Genomic DNA, 20,832 nt, shown 5'->3' with positions numbered 1-20,832 from the left:
TAATTTACAGATTTAGAGTTATACCAATTAGACTACCAACAGGTACTTTGTAGTGCTAAACAAATAACAAAAATCATACAAACTCCTTTGTATGCCCCTCTGAGGAGACATTAGTGAGTCATCTTTTTATTTAACTACAATATATGGGCATGTTCTGGTTTTATTTATAATAAGAAAGTCAAGATTGGTATAGTTCAAGATATTGCATAGGTCCTCAAATTAGATCTAAAGACAAGAAACTGATCTAACAATTGGCATGAGAAAAACTAAGCAGATGAAGAATGCACATTGCAAAGATTATGTAATGTAGTTGGGTGGTGAGTTGTTCAGTTAGTACATGAGTTCACATATCTTAGACAGGAATTGCCTATGGGCAATAAGGTATACCAAGAAATAAGAAGTAGAAGAAAAGAGAGGGGCTAGATAGGATTTGACAAATCGGGCATTTTTTGCAGTGAAACCAAAGTACTCCAAGATCTCACACACACATACACACACACACACACACACACACACCACATGCTTTTCAACACCATTATTTTTCCAGTGATGCTATGTCTCTGAGAATTATGGACTACCTAAATTAGTTCTATCCTAAGACCATAGGGAAAAATTAAAGAGAGAATTAAAGGCTTTCTGATCATTTTTCATTATTACTTGGCAGCAAATGGTAAACCAGGGGATTTACTGGAGAAGGAAAAGATATATAAAAATACGTATCCCAATGACATGTATTGGAAATTTTTGTTTAGAGTCCTCTGAGGCTGTAGAGCACTAGAGATCTATATGGGAAATTCTTTGGGGCCACTTAATAAAGCTGAGTTTCCACCACCTATATGGGCATGTAGTTGAGGTGTGAGATCAGTTGATAGTTTCCAGCTTTCCTCTTATGTTCAAGAAAGGTCCTCTCAATGATATACATTAGTGATGTTTGACCTGTCTTCCTCTATTCCCAGGGGCTTTAGAACAGTGATTGTAGAGAGACATGATATTTTTTGTTACCTCTGCTCCAAGATATATACTTTATCTTATTGTATTATAATTGGCTGAGGCAGTGAAAGAAAATGAAAAGGGAGGGAAGTCACCTTATATAATTGGCTTTGCAAATTTGTTAAGCCTGTTCTGTGACTTTGATTAGTGTTTGAGAAACTTTCCCAGAATCCATGAGTTTACTGTTTATATAGATAGGTATTAGATCATAAGATAAAGGATTGTGGTTCTCTTAATTGATCTTTTAATTGCCAAATTCAATGGCCTCTTCTCAATCCTCATCCTCCTTGACCTCTCTGTAGCCTTTGACAGGGTTAGTCACTCTCTCCTTCTTGATATTCTATTCTCTCTAGGTTTGAGGGGCTCATCCCTCTCCTGAATCTCCTCCTATCTATCTGACCACTCCTCTGTCCCTTTTTGCGAAATTGTCTCCCACATCACACCCTCTAATAATAGGTGTCCCAAAGGATTCTGTTCTCCCTCTTCTCTTCTCCCTCTGTACTGTTTCACTTGGTGATTTCATCAGCATACATGGATTTAATTACCACCTCATTATCAAGTCTATTACTAATGATTCTCAAATCTACCTAGTTGCCCTAACCTCTCTACTGACCTCCAGTCTTATACTTTCAACTGCCTTTCAACCATTTTGAACCAAATGTCCAGTAGATATCTCAAATTCAACATTTCTAAAACTGAACTCATTATGTTTCCCTCTAAATCTTCTCCTCCCTCCTAACTTCTTTATTATGTTTAATAGAGGTGTCAAACATGTGACCATAATACTCTTAAATACCAAATCAGATTAAAATATAATTGGGAAATATTTAACAAAATAAATAAAAAAATACAATAGAACACAGATAATACTGAAAGTTTTCTTAATAATGTGATTCTCTTATCAATATTTGGCCTTCAGGAATCCATATGTATGATTTAGTGGCCCTTTTTCTAATTGAATTTGACACTAACCTCCCAGTTCCTTAGGCTTGTGCCCTACTTGTCATCCTCAGATCCTCACTATCTCTCTCCCCACCCCATCCCCACCACACTCACTCTGTTGCTAAAGTCTATAAATTTCACCTTCACAACCTCTCTTCACTAGGCCTCCTTCTCTCCTCTGACACTGCCACCACTTTGTGCACCCCCTAATCACCTTACACTGCACCATTGCAATAGCCTACTGGTGGGTCTGCCTACATCAACTCTCCATTCCAATTCATCCTGCATTCAGCTAGCAAAGTGATTTCTCTAAAGCACAAGTATGACCCTGTTCCTCAGTAAACTCCAGTGGTCTCTATAGCCTCTAAGATCAAATACAAAAAAGCTTGTTGATTGTTTCAAACTCATAGACAAAAGATGATGAGGACCTAACCTATAGGAGGAGCTATAAGAACAGTGAAAAGGAGACAGCATAGGAGATATGAAAGAGATGTGCTTAATCAAGCATTCAATCAATAAATATACAATAAGTGTCTACTAGGCTGGGGACATACATACAAATAATAAAACAATCTGTCTCTCTTATAGATTATAGGATTAAGGTATAGATTAAGTTTATAGGATTTTAGTGCAAATCCAATATGTGTCAACAGTGTGATGTGGCAACCAAGAAAAGTTAACGTGATCTTAGGCTGTATTAAGATAGGCTTAGTGCCCGAAAATGTAAGAAGGTCAGAGTCCTCCTGTACTAAGCCCTTGACGAGCAACTGAAATTTTGTGTTCAGTATGGCCTCTATTTTGATAAGAAGGAGAATTCTCAAAAGAGGGCTAGTAGGATAACAAAGAATAATTCCATATGAGGGTCATTTGAAGTAAATGGATATGTTTGTTTCACTTGGAGAAGACTAAGAGAAAGGATATGAGAATTGTTTTCAAGGATTTCAAGGTCTTGTCACGTGGAAGAGAAATTGGACTTGTTCTACTTGGCTCAAATAGGGCAGAAGTTGGAACATTGGGTAAATGTTGCAAGGAGGAAAATCTAAGCTTAATAGTAGAAAGTTCCTAATTAAGAGTAATCCCAAAGTGGAATTCCATGGCCTTAGGAGGTGGTGAATTCCCCCTCCCTAGAAGTATTCAAATGGATAGAAAAAATGGATAGTTACCTGTCAGATATGTTGTAGAGGGTATTACTATTTGGGTATGGGAACTAGTTTTCTAGGCTCTTTTCCTACTCAGCTTCTATGAATTTATGGTATTGGTAAAATATGCTTGCCTTTTTAGCTAAAAATACAACCTGAGTATTGTTGTTCAAAGCTAATACTACTACTAAGAGCCTGGATTAGGTAATTACATTTTAACAACAGTACATACATACCATAAATGCGTACTTATTGATCACCTGGATGACAGTTTTAAACAGAATCTTACTCGTTAGTGTATGCCCATGATATACAACCGGTTCATTTTGTGATCCATCCCAGCAGTCAATTTCTAAACAACGACATCCTTTCACAAGGGCACTGAATAAAATGAAAACAAAATACTTCTCAGACATCTCACCAGTGTAGGAAAGTCAATAAGGTAATAAATAACCTAGAACAACAGATCACCCCCCCCAATTGCTTTTTTTTCTTTTTAAATAAATACATTATTATATGTGTCCTAATATATTGGCAAGTCTAGTATTCTGAGGATTCACAAGTCTTCTGGGAAACCAGCAAAGGCATACTACAAGGACTTGACTTAGCATGAGATAAAAAATTTCCCTACATCTCCCACCTATTCAAATGTTCCATTTGTCTCTACTTGGGTTTCATTTGGGCAGCTAAGTGACACAAATGATAGAGTGCCCAGCCTGGAGTCAGGATGACTCATCTTCTTGAGCTCAAATTCAGCCTCAAACAATGACTAGCTGTGTGACCCTGGGCAAGTCACTAAACCCTGTTTGCCTCAATTTCTTCATCTGTAAAATGAGCTGGAGAAGGAAATGACAAATGACTTCAGTATCTCTGCCACTATTATTCTATGCTATACCGTCTTAGTGATTCACCAAATTCCATAGTCAGATTCTTTTTTCCTCCTTTAGCTTAAGATGCTTCTTCTTGTTAAAATCTGAATACCTCTTACATAGGATAATCTTGGGTCCCTTTCAACTCTAAAATTTTCTACTCTTTTATGATTATCTCACTAGTCATTTACATGTTAGTGAAATTTAATTCTTCTCATCTTGCTTAAGAGTCAGGTTTCAATCATAATAAAATGGAGATACATTAGGAATCCTGGATGCCCAGGTGAGAGGAGTGTTTGTAGGGACCGCTGAAAGTGTAAGGAACACAGAATGCTGATGATGATGAAATCAGAGGTGAGTTTCACCTATGTCACAATTTTTCCCTGTTTCTATTCCATGCTTATTTTAGAAAACATCACTTCTAAAAATGATGTATCAAGGCCTAAGCCTCTGGTGGTCACTTTCTTACCTATCTGATTCACACATTCTCTGCAGCTGGAGGTGAAGAAATTAGTAAATGTTTTTGTTTAGAAATTCTTTATTGGTATTGGGTTTGGGCTCCATCAAAGAGCCATAGAGAGAGCACTTTCTACTCCACTGAATTTCTAAAATCTGTTATCCATCAAGTTCCCAATTACTGTCCTGTGTTATTTATTGGAATAAAATCTTTGGCATCATTACACTAGACCTGAATTCTAGCTTTAAGTTCAAAGTAGTTATTTTAACTCTGTAGATTGAATTTGTCACACTTTTACTTCTGGAAAGCACATGCTTTACAAATACCTATCTTTTTATGTATATTTTGAAAACTGCTTCCAATTGGACATTTCTCCTAATGTCAATGGCATAATTGTGATGATAGATTATAAATCAATAGGGATTTTTCAAAATCATATAGATTTGTTACAATAGGTAGCAAATGAAATAATATACATGAAAATACTTTTTTAATTATGTGCTATCTAAATGGAAAGCATTATTTCTATTCATCATGTTGGTAAGAAATTATATTTAAAACATTCAGAATTCCATATAATCATTGGATTTCATAGAAATAGTTTTATGGACATACATATCTATAAACCATTATCAGGCACTGGCTTATATGCAAACTAGTTTCAGTGTTAATAGGAGGTGGAAGTAGGAATTCAATCTTTATTTTTCTTTTCATATTAACTTCATTAATTATTAAACTAGAAATAACTTTTTTTCACCCCTAACTGGTCAATGGGTATAGACATGGCTTTACATAGGTGTCAAATGTCTCACTAGGAAACTAGGTGGTTATGAGGCACACAGAAAGGAATGTTCCTTGCCTACCTGCTCCAGTGAGATGCCAAGCACTCTTCTCTGTACTCTGTACTCCTGCCATGGTGAGAGCATAGGTCAGGAGCTAACTGCATTTTAGGTGGCACAATATTTCAAATTAAATGCAAAAATAAATACCTTGCATAGCCCCAAAGGTCACTTGGCCCTATTAACTGCCCAGAAATCAGGTAGGTATTATGAGAAGATGAAATAAAGTAATCACTTAAAGGACGAGTCATATCTTGATAAACATGTGTGCAATCCTTTTTAAATAGCAAGCAATCATTCGAGTTCATATATCTTAGAAATCCTTCGATTGTCATCTGGTGTTGTTTTTTCACTACAAAAAAATATTAAAAAGAAAGCAAAAATTATTTTTACCAATTAAAAGAATGTCTATTTCAAATAAGTTTAGCAGAGGATGTTATCCCTAAAACATTAATACATAGTTAAAACTGCTAGAATTTCCAATTGTCCTGGTATACAAATTATAATAATTTAGCCCTAAGATGTTCCAGTTCAAAATTAATTTAATTTTTTTTTTTAGGCAATTGGGGTTAAGTGACTTGCACAGGGTCACACAGCTAGTAAGTGTCAAGTGTTTGGTCTGAGGCCAGATTTGAACTCAGGTCCTCCTGACTTCAGGACCAGTGTTCTATCCACTGCACCACCTAGCTGCCCTCAAAATTAATTTAATAAAATTTATCAGTTAATTATCTCAAATGATTTCATTCTTATTTGATCATCAGAAAGCAAAGCATATAAAATCCATATAAATTTGTTCCAGTATTTTAAAATATAATAGGTAGCATTCATATAGTTCTCTAAGATTGGTAAAGTCCTTCACATATACTATCTCATCTGATCTTCACAACAGTTCTGGGAAGTAGGTGCCATTATTATCCTAATTTTAGATATGAAGAAACTTAGGTCCACCAAGGTTATGTAACTTGCCAAGGTTACATAGATAGTTAAGTATCTCTTATTGACTCCAAATTCTCCATGCACTGTGCCATCTAACTGTTCCAAAATATGCAATATTTACCTCCCTTAACCTATAATCTATAAGAGATCATTTTTAAGGCAATTGGGGTTAAGTGACTTGCCCAGGGTCACACAGCTAGTAAGTGTCTGAAGCCAAATTTGAACTCAGGTCCCCCTGACTCCAGGGCTGGTGCTCTATCCACTGCTCCACTTAGCTGCCCCAATCATTTTATTTTTTAAATGGTAAACTAAGTATTATTTACTTCACTATTTAATTTTTGGTTTTCAAAAGTATTTGTCATGAGACTCCATTATATAGCAAGTTTTCCTAGTGCATTTTAAATTACGATTAAGGGAAAAAATATAACTAATATAATTAGGAACTCTTCTATTGCTTCAAAACAAAAAGGTACAACTCTGTTACGCACATGTCAATAAGTATCTTATTTAACATTAGGAGTATGCTTATTTATTATAAACAGCTTGAGTGCAAGGCTAGTTTCTTCTTCATGTTCTATAACCTCTGATAGCACCTAGTACAGTGTGTGTACCTGTGAGACCTTCATTTTGCACACTTCTATGTCAGAGGCTGTGTAATTCAAGGACAGGGTATTATATGGTACCAAAGACATTGTAAATTCTAACAGTTATAATTTGTAAGTGTTTAAAGCCCTTTGTTCTCATGTAATCAGTAGAACTGATATATTTAAGTACACTTCAAAATATGAGGAAATAAATAACAATAGTTGTTTTCTGGTGACAAAATAGGAATTAAATTTATTTGTTATTTGTAGATGATGCTAAAACGGAGGTGAAATTGGGGTTACCCAGCACCTTAGATAATAGAACCAGAATTCAATTTAGTAAACCTGTAAAGTGTATAGTAACCAAAGGATAAGTATAAAAGTGTATATTTATGAAGTCTCAAACACAAAAAGAGCACAATAAATGTTTGTCCAGTGAATGAATAGGCAAACATAGGTGTCAAAAATTCAATAGCAACTGGACCTGTGATTTAATTTGTATAGGAAACTCTGACAAAGAAACTCCATCTACCTGTGCAGGCCAGCATCTTCTCTATAACCTATAGTCTTAAAGAATTACATAGAGCAATGAAAAGATTAGCAACTTATGTACGGTGAAACAGCCAATATGTGTTAAAATGCAATACTTAAACCTAGGTCTTCCCAGATTTGAGGTCAGTTCTCAATCTACTTAGCCTCAAAAAAAATATAACAGAACAATTATAACCTACCATATTTGTAGGTAGCTAACAAAGATGTAAAAGTCATAGTAAAACGAAAATTGAAGATGACTCCATAATACAACTATCACTAAATCTGTAAAGCTATTCTGGAACTATTAGCTCCTACTGCCACCCCCAATATTCCTTCTTCTCTGCCTACAGGTTATGCTACCTCAAAGCATTTGGTAAGACAATTGTAAAAGCACTATCTAAAATTATTTGGTTCATTGAAAAAGTATGAAGAAAAGGAAATGCTTGTTCATTAAAAAAAAAGAAGAACAAAGAAAATGTATGGAGTAAAGTTGGGCCTTAAAAATATTTAACTTGAGCAACCAACTCATTTCATCTAATTGCCTAGCATGTAGAAATTATGGAATAATTATACACATACATTTGTATAATGGATAGAGTCCATGGGTCTCTGACCCATACTAGCTTAACTTCTCAGTACCCCCAGGCAACACTCTAAAAACAAAAATTGCAAAATAGTTGCTGATCTACATTAATATCTAGTATTGGGAGTTTTGCTGGGAATTCCCTATGGTGAAAGTGAAAATTAATAGCTCACTTTACTGTGTGTTAATTATTGATTGAGAATTATATCTAATCACTGGAATTAGTACTTTGATTTAAAAAGAGTTTGACTTTTTAAAGTTAGAATCTGTAAGATAGTTTGACTTCTTTATGCGAATTTAACTTCCTCGTTTCTATAGGCTACAGGCTGGATTTAATCTATTTTACCCTAGAATGGAAGAGGAAGGATGAGTTGATATGGTCATAAGAGGCTCTGTCTGATCACAAGCCTAGCACTGGATCACTCTGGTGTAGGGGGCTACATAGGACTTTCCAGAAGATGTTGACTAACTCTGCTTTCCTCCTTGCCCCAGACTTTGGAAACCCCCTTTTGGAAGTCAGCATGATTATGCCAAATGTAAGCCCACCCTATGCCTTTACTCCACTTTTACTACAGACCAATCACAAGTCTAATTTAGCATCACTGAACCTTATGTAACCAACTGTGTAAAAGACTGCTCTGTCTGCTGTTAATGCATCCCTGATCACTGAGGGGCTTGGAATCTCACTTTATCGGTCACTGCTAGACTAGCTAAAAAATTTATTATGCTTGGAATTTTGTGCTTCAGTTTCTCTTAATCACAGATTGTTATTGTGACACTATACCAGTGAAATCATATTTCCAGAAAAAATATATAAAAATTACACACACACACACACACACACACACACACACACACACACACACACACACATAGTGCCAGAAGAATAGAATATTTGATTAAGGCAAGAGTTCAGAGAGGACAGGCATGTTCTTAATATATAAGTAGAAGGTGGTATATCCCTAAGAAGCAACTCAGAATCTACCTTATTGACTCTTCATTTCTTATTCGATTGTAATCTGGACTACCCCATCATACCCCAGAATTGGCCCTGGAATTATCTAAGAAGTACCCTCAATCCCTGAAAACTCTTCTTATCATAGGATGGCTATTCCTAGCACAGTTCCCTAGGCCAGGCCTTTTACCTCCTTTTTGTGTGTTATCTTCCCCCGTCAAAACATAAGCTCCTTGAGAGCAGAGACTATCTTTGTTTTTGCTTGACAAATGATAAATGCTTAATAAGTTCTTGTTAACAGATTCCTGAACCTTCCAGGGACAATCTAAATTTATTCTTTCATGTAGTCCAATAATTCTTAAATTATCTCTCCTTGGGGGCAGAGCCAAGATGGCAAAGTAAAAGCAGTGACTTGCTTGAGCTCCCCCCAAACCCCTCCAAATACTTGTAAAAATGGCTCTAAACAAATTCTAGAGCAGCAGAACCCACAAAAAGACAGAGTGAAACAAATTTCCAGCCCAAGACAACCTGGATGGTTGAGTAGAAAGGTCTGTTGTGCTGGGCAAGGAGAGGAGTGCAGATCAGCATGGGCTGCGCAGACAAAGACTGGCCCTCAGTGGACCTGGAGCAGCTCTCCGGGGACCAAAGCACTAGCAGCTGTGGTGGTTTCCAGATTTCTCAACCCATAAATGCCAAAGACAACTTAGAAGGTCAGTAGGAAAGGTCTGTCAGACCTGGGTGAGAGAGGAGCACAGTCCAGCTTCAGTCCTGGCACAGCCTCAGGGCAGCAGCTGCTTCCAGAGCTCTCAGATCACAGATGGTGGGGGGATTGAGCAGCTGATAAGAGGGGGAAGCTCTTCGCTGGTGCTGAGGCAGTATTCTCTTGCTTTGCCCGTGCTAGGCTCTGGGTCACAGTTCTGGGTGGTGGTCCTTGGGTGAGGAGGAGTGCTGGTGTGGTAAAGTTTGTAGCAGTGGTGGAGAGGGAATCCTCCTTACAATCCCAAGGCAGAAGAGAGTGTTTGTGGTCACTCAGACCAGAGCACAGGCCAGGAAAGGAGTAAATACCTCGCCTTTGATCATATCACCTTGAAAGAACTGAAAACTTACAGGTCCCTAGAAGTATCTCTGGAAACAGCTACACAAAACCCCTGAAGCTTGGAACAGTACATTCTCCACACTGGAAGCAGACCCCCTACCTTAACAAAGAGTTTAAAAGTCAAGTAATTGGCTGGGAACATGATCAAACAGCACAAAAAAACAGACCATAGAATCTTATTTTGGTGACAAAGAAGATCAAAACATACAATCAGAAGAAGACAACAAAGTCAAAACTCCTACATCCAAAGCCTCCAAGAAAAATATGAATTGGTCCCAGGTCATGAAAGAGCTCAAAAAGGATTTTGAGAACTAAGAAAAGCAGAGGAAAAACTTAGAAGAGAAATGAGAGTGATGCAAGAAAATCATGAAAAACTACTCAACAGCTTGCTAAAGGAGACCCCAAAAAATACTGAAGAAAATAACACCTTAAAAAAGACTAACCCAAATGGCAAAAGAGGTCCAAAAAGTCAATGAGGAGAAGAATGCTTTAAAAAGCAGAACTGGCCAAGTGGAAAAGGAAGTCCAAAAGCTCAGTGAAGAAAATAATTCCTTACAAATTAGAATGGAGCAAATGTAAGCTAATGACTCTATGAGAAATCAAGAAATTATAAAACAAAACCAAAAGAATTAAAAAAAAAGAAGACAATGTGAAATATCTCATTGATAAAACAACTGACCTGGAAAATAGATCCAGGGGAGACATTTAAAAATTATTGGACAACCTGAAAGCCATGATCAAAAAAAGAGCCTAGACATCATCTTTCAAGAAATTTTCAAGGAAAACTGCCCTGATATTCTAGAGCCAGAGGGTAAAATAGAAATGGAAAGAATCTGCCAATCACCTCCTGAAGAGATCCCCAAAGGAAAACTCCTAGGAATATTACAGCCAAATTCCAGAGTTCCCAGGTCAAGGAAAAAATATTGCAAGCAGCCAGAAAGAAACAATTCAAGTATTGTGGAAACACAATCAGGATAACACAAGATTTAGCAGCTTCTACATTAAGAGATTTGAGAGCTTGGAATACGATATTCTGGAGGTCAAAGGAGCAAGAATCACCTACCCAGCAAAACTGAGTATAATCCTTCAGGGGGAAAAAATGGATAGTCAGTGAAATAGAAAACTTTCAAGTATTCTTGATGAAAATACCAGAGCTGAATAGAAAATTTGACTTTCAAATATAAGACTCAAGAGAAACATGAAAAGGTAAACAGGAAAGAGAAATCATAAGGGACTTATGAAAGTTGAACTGTTTACATTTCTACGTGGAAAGATGATATTCGTAACTCATGAGACCTTTCTCAGTATTAGGGTTGTTAGAGGGGAAAAATAGATACATATATACACACACATACATGGATATATATATACCAAACACAAACACTTATACATATATACAAATATATGTGGACATATATATATATATATATATGTATATATATATATAGACAGAGGGCCCAGGGTGAGTTGAAGATGAAAGGATGATATCTAAAAAAATAAAATTAAGGGGTGAGAGAGGATTATACTGGGAGAAGGAGAAAGGGAGAGGTGGAATGGGGTAAGTTATCTCACATAATTCAGACAAGGAAAAGCTTTTGTAGTGGAGGGGAAGTGTGGGAAGGTGCAAAGGAATGCGTGAATCTTACTCTCATCGGATTTGGCTTAAGGAAGGAATAACATACACATTCAATTGAGTATGGAAATCTATCTTACCCTACAGGAAAATATAGGAGAAGGAGATAAGAAAAGTGGGGATGATAGAAGGGAGGGCAGTTTGGGGGAGGGGGTAATCAAAAGCAAACAATTTGGAGGAGGGACAAGGTCAAAGGATAGAATAGAATAAATGGGGGGTGGGATAGGATGAAGGGAAATATACTTAGTTTTTTACAACATGGCTATTATGGAAGTGTTTTGCATGACTACACATGCACAACCTGTATTGATTTGCTTGCCTTCTCAATGAGGGTTTGTGGAGAGGGAGGAAGGGAGAGAATTTGGAATCCAAAGTTTTAAAAACAAATGTTAAAAATTGTTTTTACGTGCAACTGGGAAATGAGATATACAAGTAATGGGGTATAGAAATCTATCCTGCCCTAAAGGAAAACAGAAGGGGAAGGGGATAAGAGAAGTCGGGGGGGGGAAGTAATAGAAGGGAGGGCAAATCAGGGGAAGGGGTATTCAGAATGCATACTATCTTGGAGTGGGGGGAGGGGAGAGATGGGGAGAAAATTTGGAACTCAAAATCTTGTGGAAGTGAATGTTGAAAATTAAAATGAATAAAATTAATTTTAAAAAATTATCTGTCCTTGACATACTTTCCTTTCTAATGAGTATTTACATTTTCTTCTGCTTTTTTCATTCTTTTGACTTTATTTTATTGTTTCATGATGTCTCATGGAGTCATTAGCTTCCACTTGTCCAATTCAAATTTTTAAGGAATTATTTTCTTCATGAACTTTTTTCTTTGAGGCTTTACTTGTAGCTGTTTTCACATTGTTGTCTTCTGAGTTTGTATCTTGGTCTTCCCTGCCCCCATAGTAGATTTTTATGGTCATGTTCCTTTTGTTATTTATTCATTTTTCCAGCCTGCTTCTTCCCTTTGAATTTTATGTTAAAATTTCCCTCTGCTCACCTGGGGATGAGGATGCACTGTCCCAAGCTTCAGACTTTTTTATATTATTGTTTTCAGAGCTAGTTCTGGGGATCTGTGAGTTTTCAGTGTTTCCAAGGTGGTGTGATCCAGGGAGAGGTGTGGTCACTGCTCTCCTGGTCTTCATTTTGGTCTTTACCCAGGAAGGTCCACTGTTCCCTTGCAGCTATAAGCACTAGTGCTTTTCTTGGCCCTGGATCTGTGACCAGGTCCCCCAATTCCGGCTGCAGTAAACACTAGTGCTCCTCTCTGCCTTAGAACTGTGACCAGGGGTCCTGCTCCCTTAAGACCGACCACAAACAATCCTCTCCACCCTGGAAATGCAACCCAGGACTGCATAGGGACAATAGAGTTGCTGAACAGTGCCAGGTCTTGTACCTAGGTCCAGCAAAGGGTCTCCTGTAATCTCTTTCTGATTAATTATACAACCCCCTTACCATCTCTGGGCTGAGAGCTCTTGAAATTCCTGCTGCTGCTGTCCACACTACCTTCAAGACCCCCTGCCGGTACTCTCATTGCACGTACTCTGAGCCAACCCCCAGACAGGTGTCACAGATATCTCCTTCTGACATCCTAAGTTGTCTTGGTCTGGGAAAAAATGTTTCATCCAGACCTCCAGAATTTAATTTTAGGCATTATTTTAAAGTTGTTCCTAGGGGGAATGTGGGGGGCAGGAGGAGAATGTTGGGAAAGTTCATCTGGGTTGCTACCTCTACTATCTTCACTCCACCCCCAATCTAGGTTTATTCTTGATGGGATACTTCAGAAACTATCTGAAAGAACTTTTGATCAATGATACCATCACAGAATACAGTATCCTGAATATATTATTTATAGTAAAGCATGAAACTAAAAACTAAAAAACTAAAACAAAAAACATAAAACTACCAAACTCTGAACAAGAAAATAAAAATGTATCAGTCCACTACAGCAAGGGTTCAAGAAGTTCTGGACTATTTCTTAGGCTGCCAGTAGCTGTCAATGTTGGTGCTGGATTTAGAGCATGAAGAAGTTCAGATTCCTATGATTGATGATAAGGACATAACAGTTTTCATTTGCCCAATTAGATTTTTACCATTTGAATGTTTGCCCCGAGGCATCCTAATGTCATGTGATACTTTCCAGTGACCAATGGAAAAAAATAGCAAGAGATATGTATTTTCTGGAAGTGTTGGTGTATTTAGACAGTCTTATTGCTTTTGGAAAGACACTGAGAGAACATGAGGATATTCTAATGAAAATGTTAGATGAGCTAGAGACAAGACTCGTCCGAAGCTATCATTTGACAAGTGCCAGTTTTTCAGAGCTTCTGTCAAATGTGGAAATTGCAGGATCTTAGCAAGACATAAGACTAACTGAGAAAACATACTGGCCACATTGAAAATGATGTAAGATTTATGAACATTTTTAGGTCTTGGGAGGCTATTATCACAACTTTTTACTGTATGCTGCTATAGTTAAACCATTAAATAATCTCACTCATGGATATGTGATAGAAGAGAATCAGAAAAAAAAGTGGGAAAGGTTAAAATTCTCTAAATGCTATGAAGTCGTTTAGAGATTACTAGACAGACAAATATGACAAAGTTTTCAAAGACTTTGTCAATTGTCTTTTACATAAATCAGGATTGGTCTGTGTGGATCCATGGAAGTCTTTTGTCCTGAGTACAAATGCTAGTCTGGAAGGCTGTGAAGCAATTATCTATTGTAAGAGTGCTGACCATGAGGACCTGATTGTATTCCCCAGTAGATCTACTGACAGTAAGACTTGATATCCCATGAACAAATCAGAATACTTGGCTTTGAAGTGTGCTTTCACTAAGCAATTTAGAGACTAGGTGAATGGAACTAAAAATCAGGTATAAAGACCCCTGTGGTATAATCCAGAGATTAAAAAATGCTAATAGTTAGCTTATACCATCAAACAGCAGCAATATTTACAGTTCGTAAGAATCTAAATGACCTAACCTATGATTAGGGAAACTTATTATGGTTCAAGAGAAAGCAAAGTGGTTAAATATGTACCCAGATGGTAATATTAATGTTTGTCCATGTAATGTATGCCTTGCATGCAATTGCATGTTAGTATATGTTAAATCATATGTTAATTATTGCTAGTATTTTGCATATATTATAGCTTCATTTTTGAATGTACATAATTTTTAACATACAGTGAGTACTGTATTACAGTGAATAATATATTATTACTATGTAGCATGGCTACTAGATGGTTTAGGGGATAGAGCACTGGGCTTGGAGTCAAGAAGACCTGAATTCAAACCCAGCCTCAGACACTTACTAGCTATATGACCCTGGGCAAGTCACTTAGTCTCTGTTCTCTTAATCCACTGGAGAAGGAAATGGCAAACCACTCCAGTAACTTTGCCAATAAAATCCCATAGAGAGTATGGCCCACAGGGTCATAACTGAATGACCAAAAAACAACAACTCTATATAGCATACATTATTATTATATAGCTCTAGCATTTTTATTCAGCTTGCCACCCTTGAATAATATACTAGAAAGAAAAGGAACAGACCACTGAGCATTCTTTTGGAGACCCTGAACTGTCACTCTAGCTGTCAATCATAGGTGATCTCCAAAGTGATGTACCTGAGAGAAGGAAATACATTGACTATAAAGCATAAGTGGTGGCCATAGATAAGGAAAGAAAGTAGAAAGGAAGAAAATGGGAGGAAAGGATGAAAAGGGAGCAAGGAAGGGAGACAGTAAACACACAGAAAAAAAGGAAAGTATGTGTTAGAAGAAAGAATTAAGGGAAAGAAGGGTATTCCTTGAAAAGAAAGGTCATATACAAAACATGGTCAATATTGCATGTAGGAGAATATGTTAATATGGCATGTCACTGTTTTCATACAAAGAAATATGGGCTATCATTAAATTTCAATTCAATACTATTGACTGATAAAAATATTTCATATATAACAACAAACATTTGCAATGTAGGCACTAAAGCAAGTTAAAAATAGATCATACCTTCTTCGATGGGCTCATATTTTTGAATTATTTCAGAGGCAATGCTTTTACTTGTCTTAACATACTGTTCTTGTTTAAGAAATTTTATCAGATTTTGTTCAGATAGAATTTTTCGATTTGAAGAATAGGCATTGAAAATCTGAACAACTTCTCTTCTGTAGGCAAAATTTCGATAAATTGCTCTAAATTCCTCTATCGTTATTTTTCCATTCTTATGTATGTCATTTTCCTACTAAAAAAAAAAGAAAGAACTTATGGAGTGACATAGGCATTTTTTAACAAAAAAAAGCATATTTTAAATCAAAGTATTTTATGTATAAAACTTTTTTTTAAGTGAGGCAATTGAGGTTAAGTGACTTTCCCAGAGTCACACAGCTAGGAAGTATTATGTGTCCGAGGCTGGATTTGAACTCAGGTTCTCCTGACTCCAAGGCTGGTGCTCTATCCACTGCACCACCTAGCTGCCCCTGTATAAAACATTTAAAAAAAAATAAAATGTTACTGTCAAAAACCCACATAGATAGAAATGTGAAGCCTCTTATGTAAGGTGGTGGACCAGGAAAGAGTCAGTATCTTAGATCGTCACTTATGTTATTCCATGGTGGAAAATGTCGATTAAATTGAGGGGAAAGATTATTTCCATTCGACTCATTCAACAAATACTATTGATTATCTATTACAGGAGTGAGGAACCTGCAGCCTTGAGGCCACATGTGACCTTCTAGGTCCTCAAGTACGGCCCTTTGACTGAATCCAAATTTCATAGAATAAATTTTGAAGTTTGGATTCAGTCAAAGGGCAGGTCTATTAGAATGTTATAATCATACTATGCTATGAAAGTTATAACACCATAAAAATTGATAACTACCCTTGGGTTTTTAAACCAGCTAAGGGAACAAGAGATAAACAATTGAATTAAATAACAATTGAAGGTAGTATATTATCAAGTTTTGAATGAATAGAAGGGAGAGATAATAAGTCATATAATCTTTCAAAAGACAATCAGCTGGTATCATCAGGAAAAGTTCATGGAAGAGTAGGGAAGGGAAATGACCCTTGAACAATTAATAGTATATGGATAAACTAACAAGAAAAGCAAATACATTCCAGGTGGGAGATTGGCATGACAAAGGACATGGAAGAAGTCATGTACAAAATATACTTAGGAAGCAGTAAGTAAAATTAAAAACTGAAGGTTGGGGCAGTTAGGTGGCACAGTGGATAGAGCACTGGCACTGGATTCAGGAGAACCTGAGTTCAAATCCGGCCTCAGACACATAACACTTACTAGCTGTGTGACCCTGTGTTGACACTTAACCCATTTTCCTGGCCAAACAAACAAACAAACAAAAAACTGAAGGTTGAGGTATAGTGAGTGATAAGGTCCAGATGGTACACTGGGGTCATACTGTGGAGAACTTTATATGACAATCTAAGTTTGTACTTTATAAGCAATGGGGAACCCCTTTTTTGAGTAAGCAAGTGGCATAATGAAAACAATTTTAAGAAGAGTAATCTAATAGTCATGTGCAAAACATCTTGGCATAGGGTTAAAGGAAGGAATTGCATAAAGAGACTTGTTCTATAGAATTCCAGACTTGAGAGAATGAGGAATAAGATCAGGGTAATAGATAGGAATAGAAGGGAGGAACGCTATTATGAAGGCAGGAGCAACCATAACTATGGCTTATGTCCTCTGGATACTATTCAGTCTATTAATGTCATTTTTAGAGGGATATCCCAGAACTGAACATAAAACTCTAGATTTGATCTAATCAGAGTAGTATGTATAAGGAGTCTATCACCTCCCTAGGACTGGATACTCTTCTTCTCCTAATGCAGATTATGTTAGATTTTTTTATCAGCCATACTGCTGACTCATATTCAACCAGCAACCTATGAGAACTCCTATATTGTTTCTAGACAAAACATCATCGAGCTATACTTCTCTAATTTTTTTGCTTATTAAACTGATTTTTCAAAATATAAGACTTTACATTTTTATCTACTAAACTTCAGAATAAATTAGATTCAGCCAAACACTTTAGACTATTGAAATTTTCTTTGAAACAGAATGTTAGCTGATTTTTTTGTTCCTCCAAGATTTGTGCCATTTGAAAATTTGATAAACATGGCACATATAACTTTATCAAAGTAATTAATAAATGTATTAAATGAAACAGGGCCAGAAAGTCTCCTTAATATATTTTTCAAAGTAGAAATATAACCATTAATGATTAGGCTTTGAATTCAATCATTCAACCAGTTCTGAGTTCATCTAGCTGGATTATCACATATTAATCAATCAACATGCATTTATTAAGCTCTCAATATGTGGTAGGCACTGTGCTAAATTCTGGGGATATAAAGAAAGGCAGAAAATGCATTCCTCAACTTCAAGGAGCTCAGATTCTACTGGGGGAGGCAATATACAAACAACTACATACATTCAAGATATATGTAATGTAAATGCGAGGCAGTTATCTCATGGAAGAGGCACTAACTAGGAGTAGGAGAGGGAGTGTCAGAATAGAAAAGTCCTCTTGAAGAAGATAGGAATTGAACTGAGTCTTAAAGAAAGTGAAGAGGAAATGAGGAGAAATGCCACTCTAGGCAGGGGGAACAGTTAACCCCCCAGAAAAGGCATGGAGATGAACATAATTACAAAATACTTTTCACACAAAGTTAAATCTAAACAATTGGAAAAGTATTGATTGCTCATGGGTAGACTGAGCCAATATAATAAAAATGGCAATTCCACCTAAATTAATCTACTTATTCAGTGTCTTATCAATCAAACTACCAAAAATATTTTATAGAGCTAGAAAAAATAATAACAAAATTCATTTGGAAGAACAAAAGTTCAAGAATATCAAGGGAATCAATGAAAAAAAAATGTGAAGGAAAGTGGTTTAACTATACCAGGTATTAAATTGTTAATCATCAAAACAAACTGTGGTGAATCAGTAGAATAGATTTGGTACACAATACATCATAGTAAATTACCATAGCAATTTAATGTTTGATGAACCCAAAGATCCCAGCTTTGGGGACAAAAACTCACTATTTGGCAAAAACTACTGGGAAAACTGGAAAACAGTACAGCAGAAACTAGGTATAGACTAACATCTCACACTGTATACCAAGATAAAGTCAAAATTGGTACATGATTTAGACATAAAAGCAAATTAGGGAAAAGCAAATTAGACCATAAGCAAATTAGGGAAGCATGGAATAGTTTACCTGTCAGATCTATAGATAAGGGAAGAATTTAGAACCAAACAATAGATAGAGAACATTACAAAATGTAAGATGAATAATTGTAATTATATCAAATTAAAAAGGGGTTGCACAAATAAAGCCAATACAACCAAAGTTAGAAGAAAAGCAAAAAAACTGGGGGGAAAGTTTTAGAGCCAATATTTCTGATGAAGGTCTCATTTCTCAAATATATAGAGAACTGGGTCAAATTTTTAAGAATACAAGCCATTCCCCAATTGACAAATGGTCAAGGATATGAACAGGCAGTTTTCAGACAAAGAAATCAAAGCTATCTATAGTCATATAGAAAAATCCTCTAAATCACTATTGATTAGAGAAATATAAATTAAAATAACTTTGAGGTACCTCCCCACATCTATGAGATTGCCTAATATGACAGAAAAGGAAAATAACAAATGTTGGAGGGAATGTGGGAAAACTGGGACACTACTCTACCATTGGTGGAGTTGTGAATTGATCCTATCATTCTGGAGACCAGTTTGGCACTATGCCCAAAGGGCTATAAAAATGTACATATTTTTTGATCTAGCAAAACTACTAATAGGTCTGTATCTTGAAGAAATTTGTTTTAAAGGTGTCAGAGGCAGGGAAGGAAAGGACTGATTTGTACAAAAATATTTATAATACTCTTTTAGTGGTGGCTTAGAATTGAAAATTGAGAGGTTGCCCATCATTTTGGGAATTGCTAAACAAGTTGTAGCATATGATTGTAATGGAATATTGTGCTATAAGAAATGATGAAGAGGATAATTTCAGAAAAACTCAGAAAGATTTACATGAAATGATGCAAAGTGAAGTGAGCAGAACCTGGAGAACATTGTACACAGTAACGTCAATATGTTATGATCAACTGTGAATGACTTAGCTATTCTCAGCAATATAATGGTCCAAAGCAATCTCAAAGGACTCATGATGAAAAGTGCTATCTGGCTCCAGAGAAAGAAGTGATGGTGAGATAGCTAGGTAGCACAGTCACCGTGGAGTCAGGGGGACCTGAGTTCGAATTCAGCCTCCAACTCTTGACACTTACTAGGTGTGTGACCCTGGGCAAGTCACTTAACCCCCCATTGCCTTGCAAAAAAAAGGAATTAATGACATCTGAATATAGATTGAGGGATACCATTTTTCAGTTTCTTTCTTTCTTGAGTTTTCTTCCACAAAATGACTAATATGAAAATGTTTAATATGATTGCACATGTATAACCTATATCAGATTGCTTACCATCTCAGTGAAAGGGTGGGGGAGGAGGGAATATTAAAATTTGGAACTAAAAACTTAAAAGAATGTTAAAAATTGTTTTTACATGTAATTGGGGAAAAATAAAATGTTACTTTAAAAAAATAAAAGACAGAGCAGGGAGGTAGAGTCTTGTGCAAGGAACAGTAAAGAGGGTACTGTCATTGATCATAGAGTATATAGAAGGGAGTAAAGGTAAAAAGACTGGGGCTAGGGTGTAAGGGCTTTAAAAGCTAAATATAGGATTGCATATTTTATTCTGGAGATATTAGGAAGTGATTTTAATTTATTGAGTAGGGGATGACATGGACTTGTCCTTTAGGAAAATAATTTTGTCAGCTGAGTAGAGGATGAACTGAAGTGGGGAGAGACTTGAGGTAGGGAAACTAACCAGCAGACTATTACAATAGTCCAGATATGAAGTGATTAAAGCTTGTACTGTGTGGAATGGAGAAAGGACATGTACAAAAGATATTGTGAAGACAGAAACAACACATTGTAACAATAGACTGGATATATGTGAATTGAGTTTAAGAGAGGAGTGAGGTGGCTCCAACTTTGCAGCATCTAGTTCAGTTCTCCCCATTTTGTCTCAAAAACTAGAAAGCATGAGAGACTGCCATGTTTTTGCTAAAATTTAGTTGAATTATATCTACAAAATTCCACTGATCTTTGTGTACTCTCAATTTAAAAAAATAGAGTTTAGTATGATATGACTTGCCTTTGTTGATACCATATTAA

The 20,832-nt window shown here is 36.3% G+C and overlaps 1 protein-coding gene across 1 annotated transcript in view; it reads right to left on the bottom strand.

The window, feature by feature from the left end:
• PLCZ1 (phospholipase C zeta 1) overlaps positions 1-20,832 on the bottom strand; it is a 101,935-nt gene that overhangs the window by 67,253 nt on the left and 13,850 nt on the right. The window contains exons 4-6 of the mRNA XM_027838582.1: positions 15,573-15,801; positions 5,387-5,588; positions 3,308-3,452 (exon numbers count right to left, since the gene is read on the bottom strand). Coding sequence (XP_027694383.1) covers positions 3,308-3,452; positions 5,387-5,588; positions 15,573-15,801 — 576 coding nt within the window. The remainder of the gene's footprint in view (positions 1-3,307; positions 3,453-5,386; positions 5,589-15,572; positions 15,802-20,832) is intronic.

This window comes from Vombatus ursinus, unplaced genomic scaffold, assembly GCF_900497805.2.
Source record: "Vombatus ursinus unplaced genomic scaffold, bare-nosed wombat genome assembly UNPS02014830.1, whole genome shotgun sequence".
NCBI lineage: Eukaryota > Metazoa > Chordata > Mammalia > Diprotodontia > Vombatidae > Vombatus > Vombatus ursinus.
The sequence above is the reverse complement of the archived record's forward strand: the minus strand, read 5'-3'. Positions and strand labels throughout refer to the sequence as shown.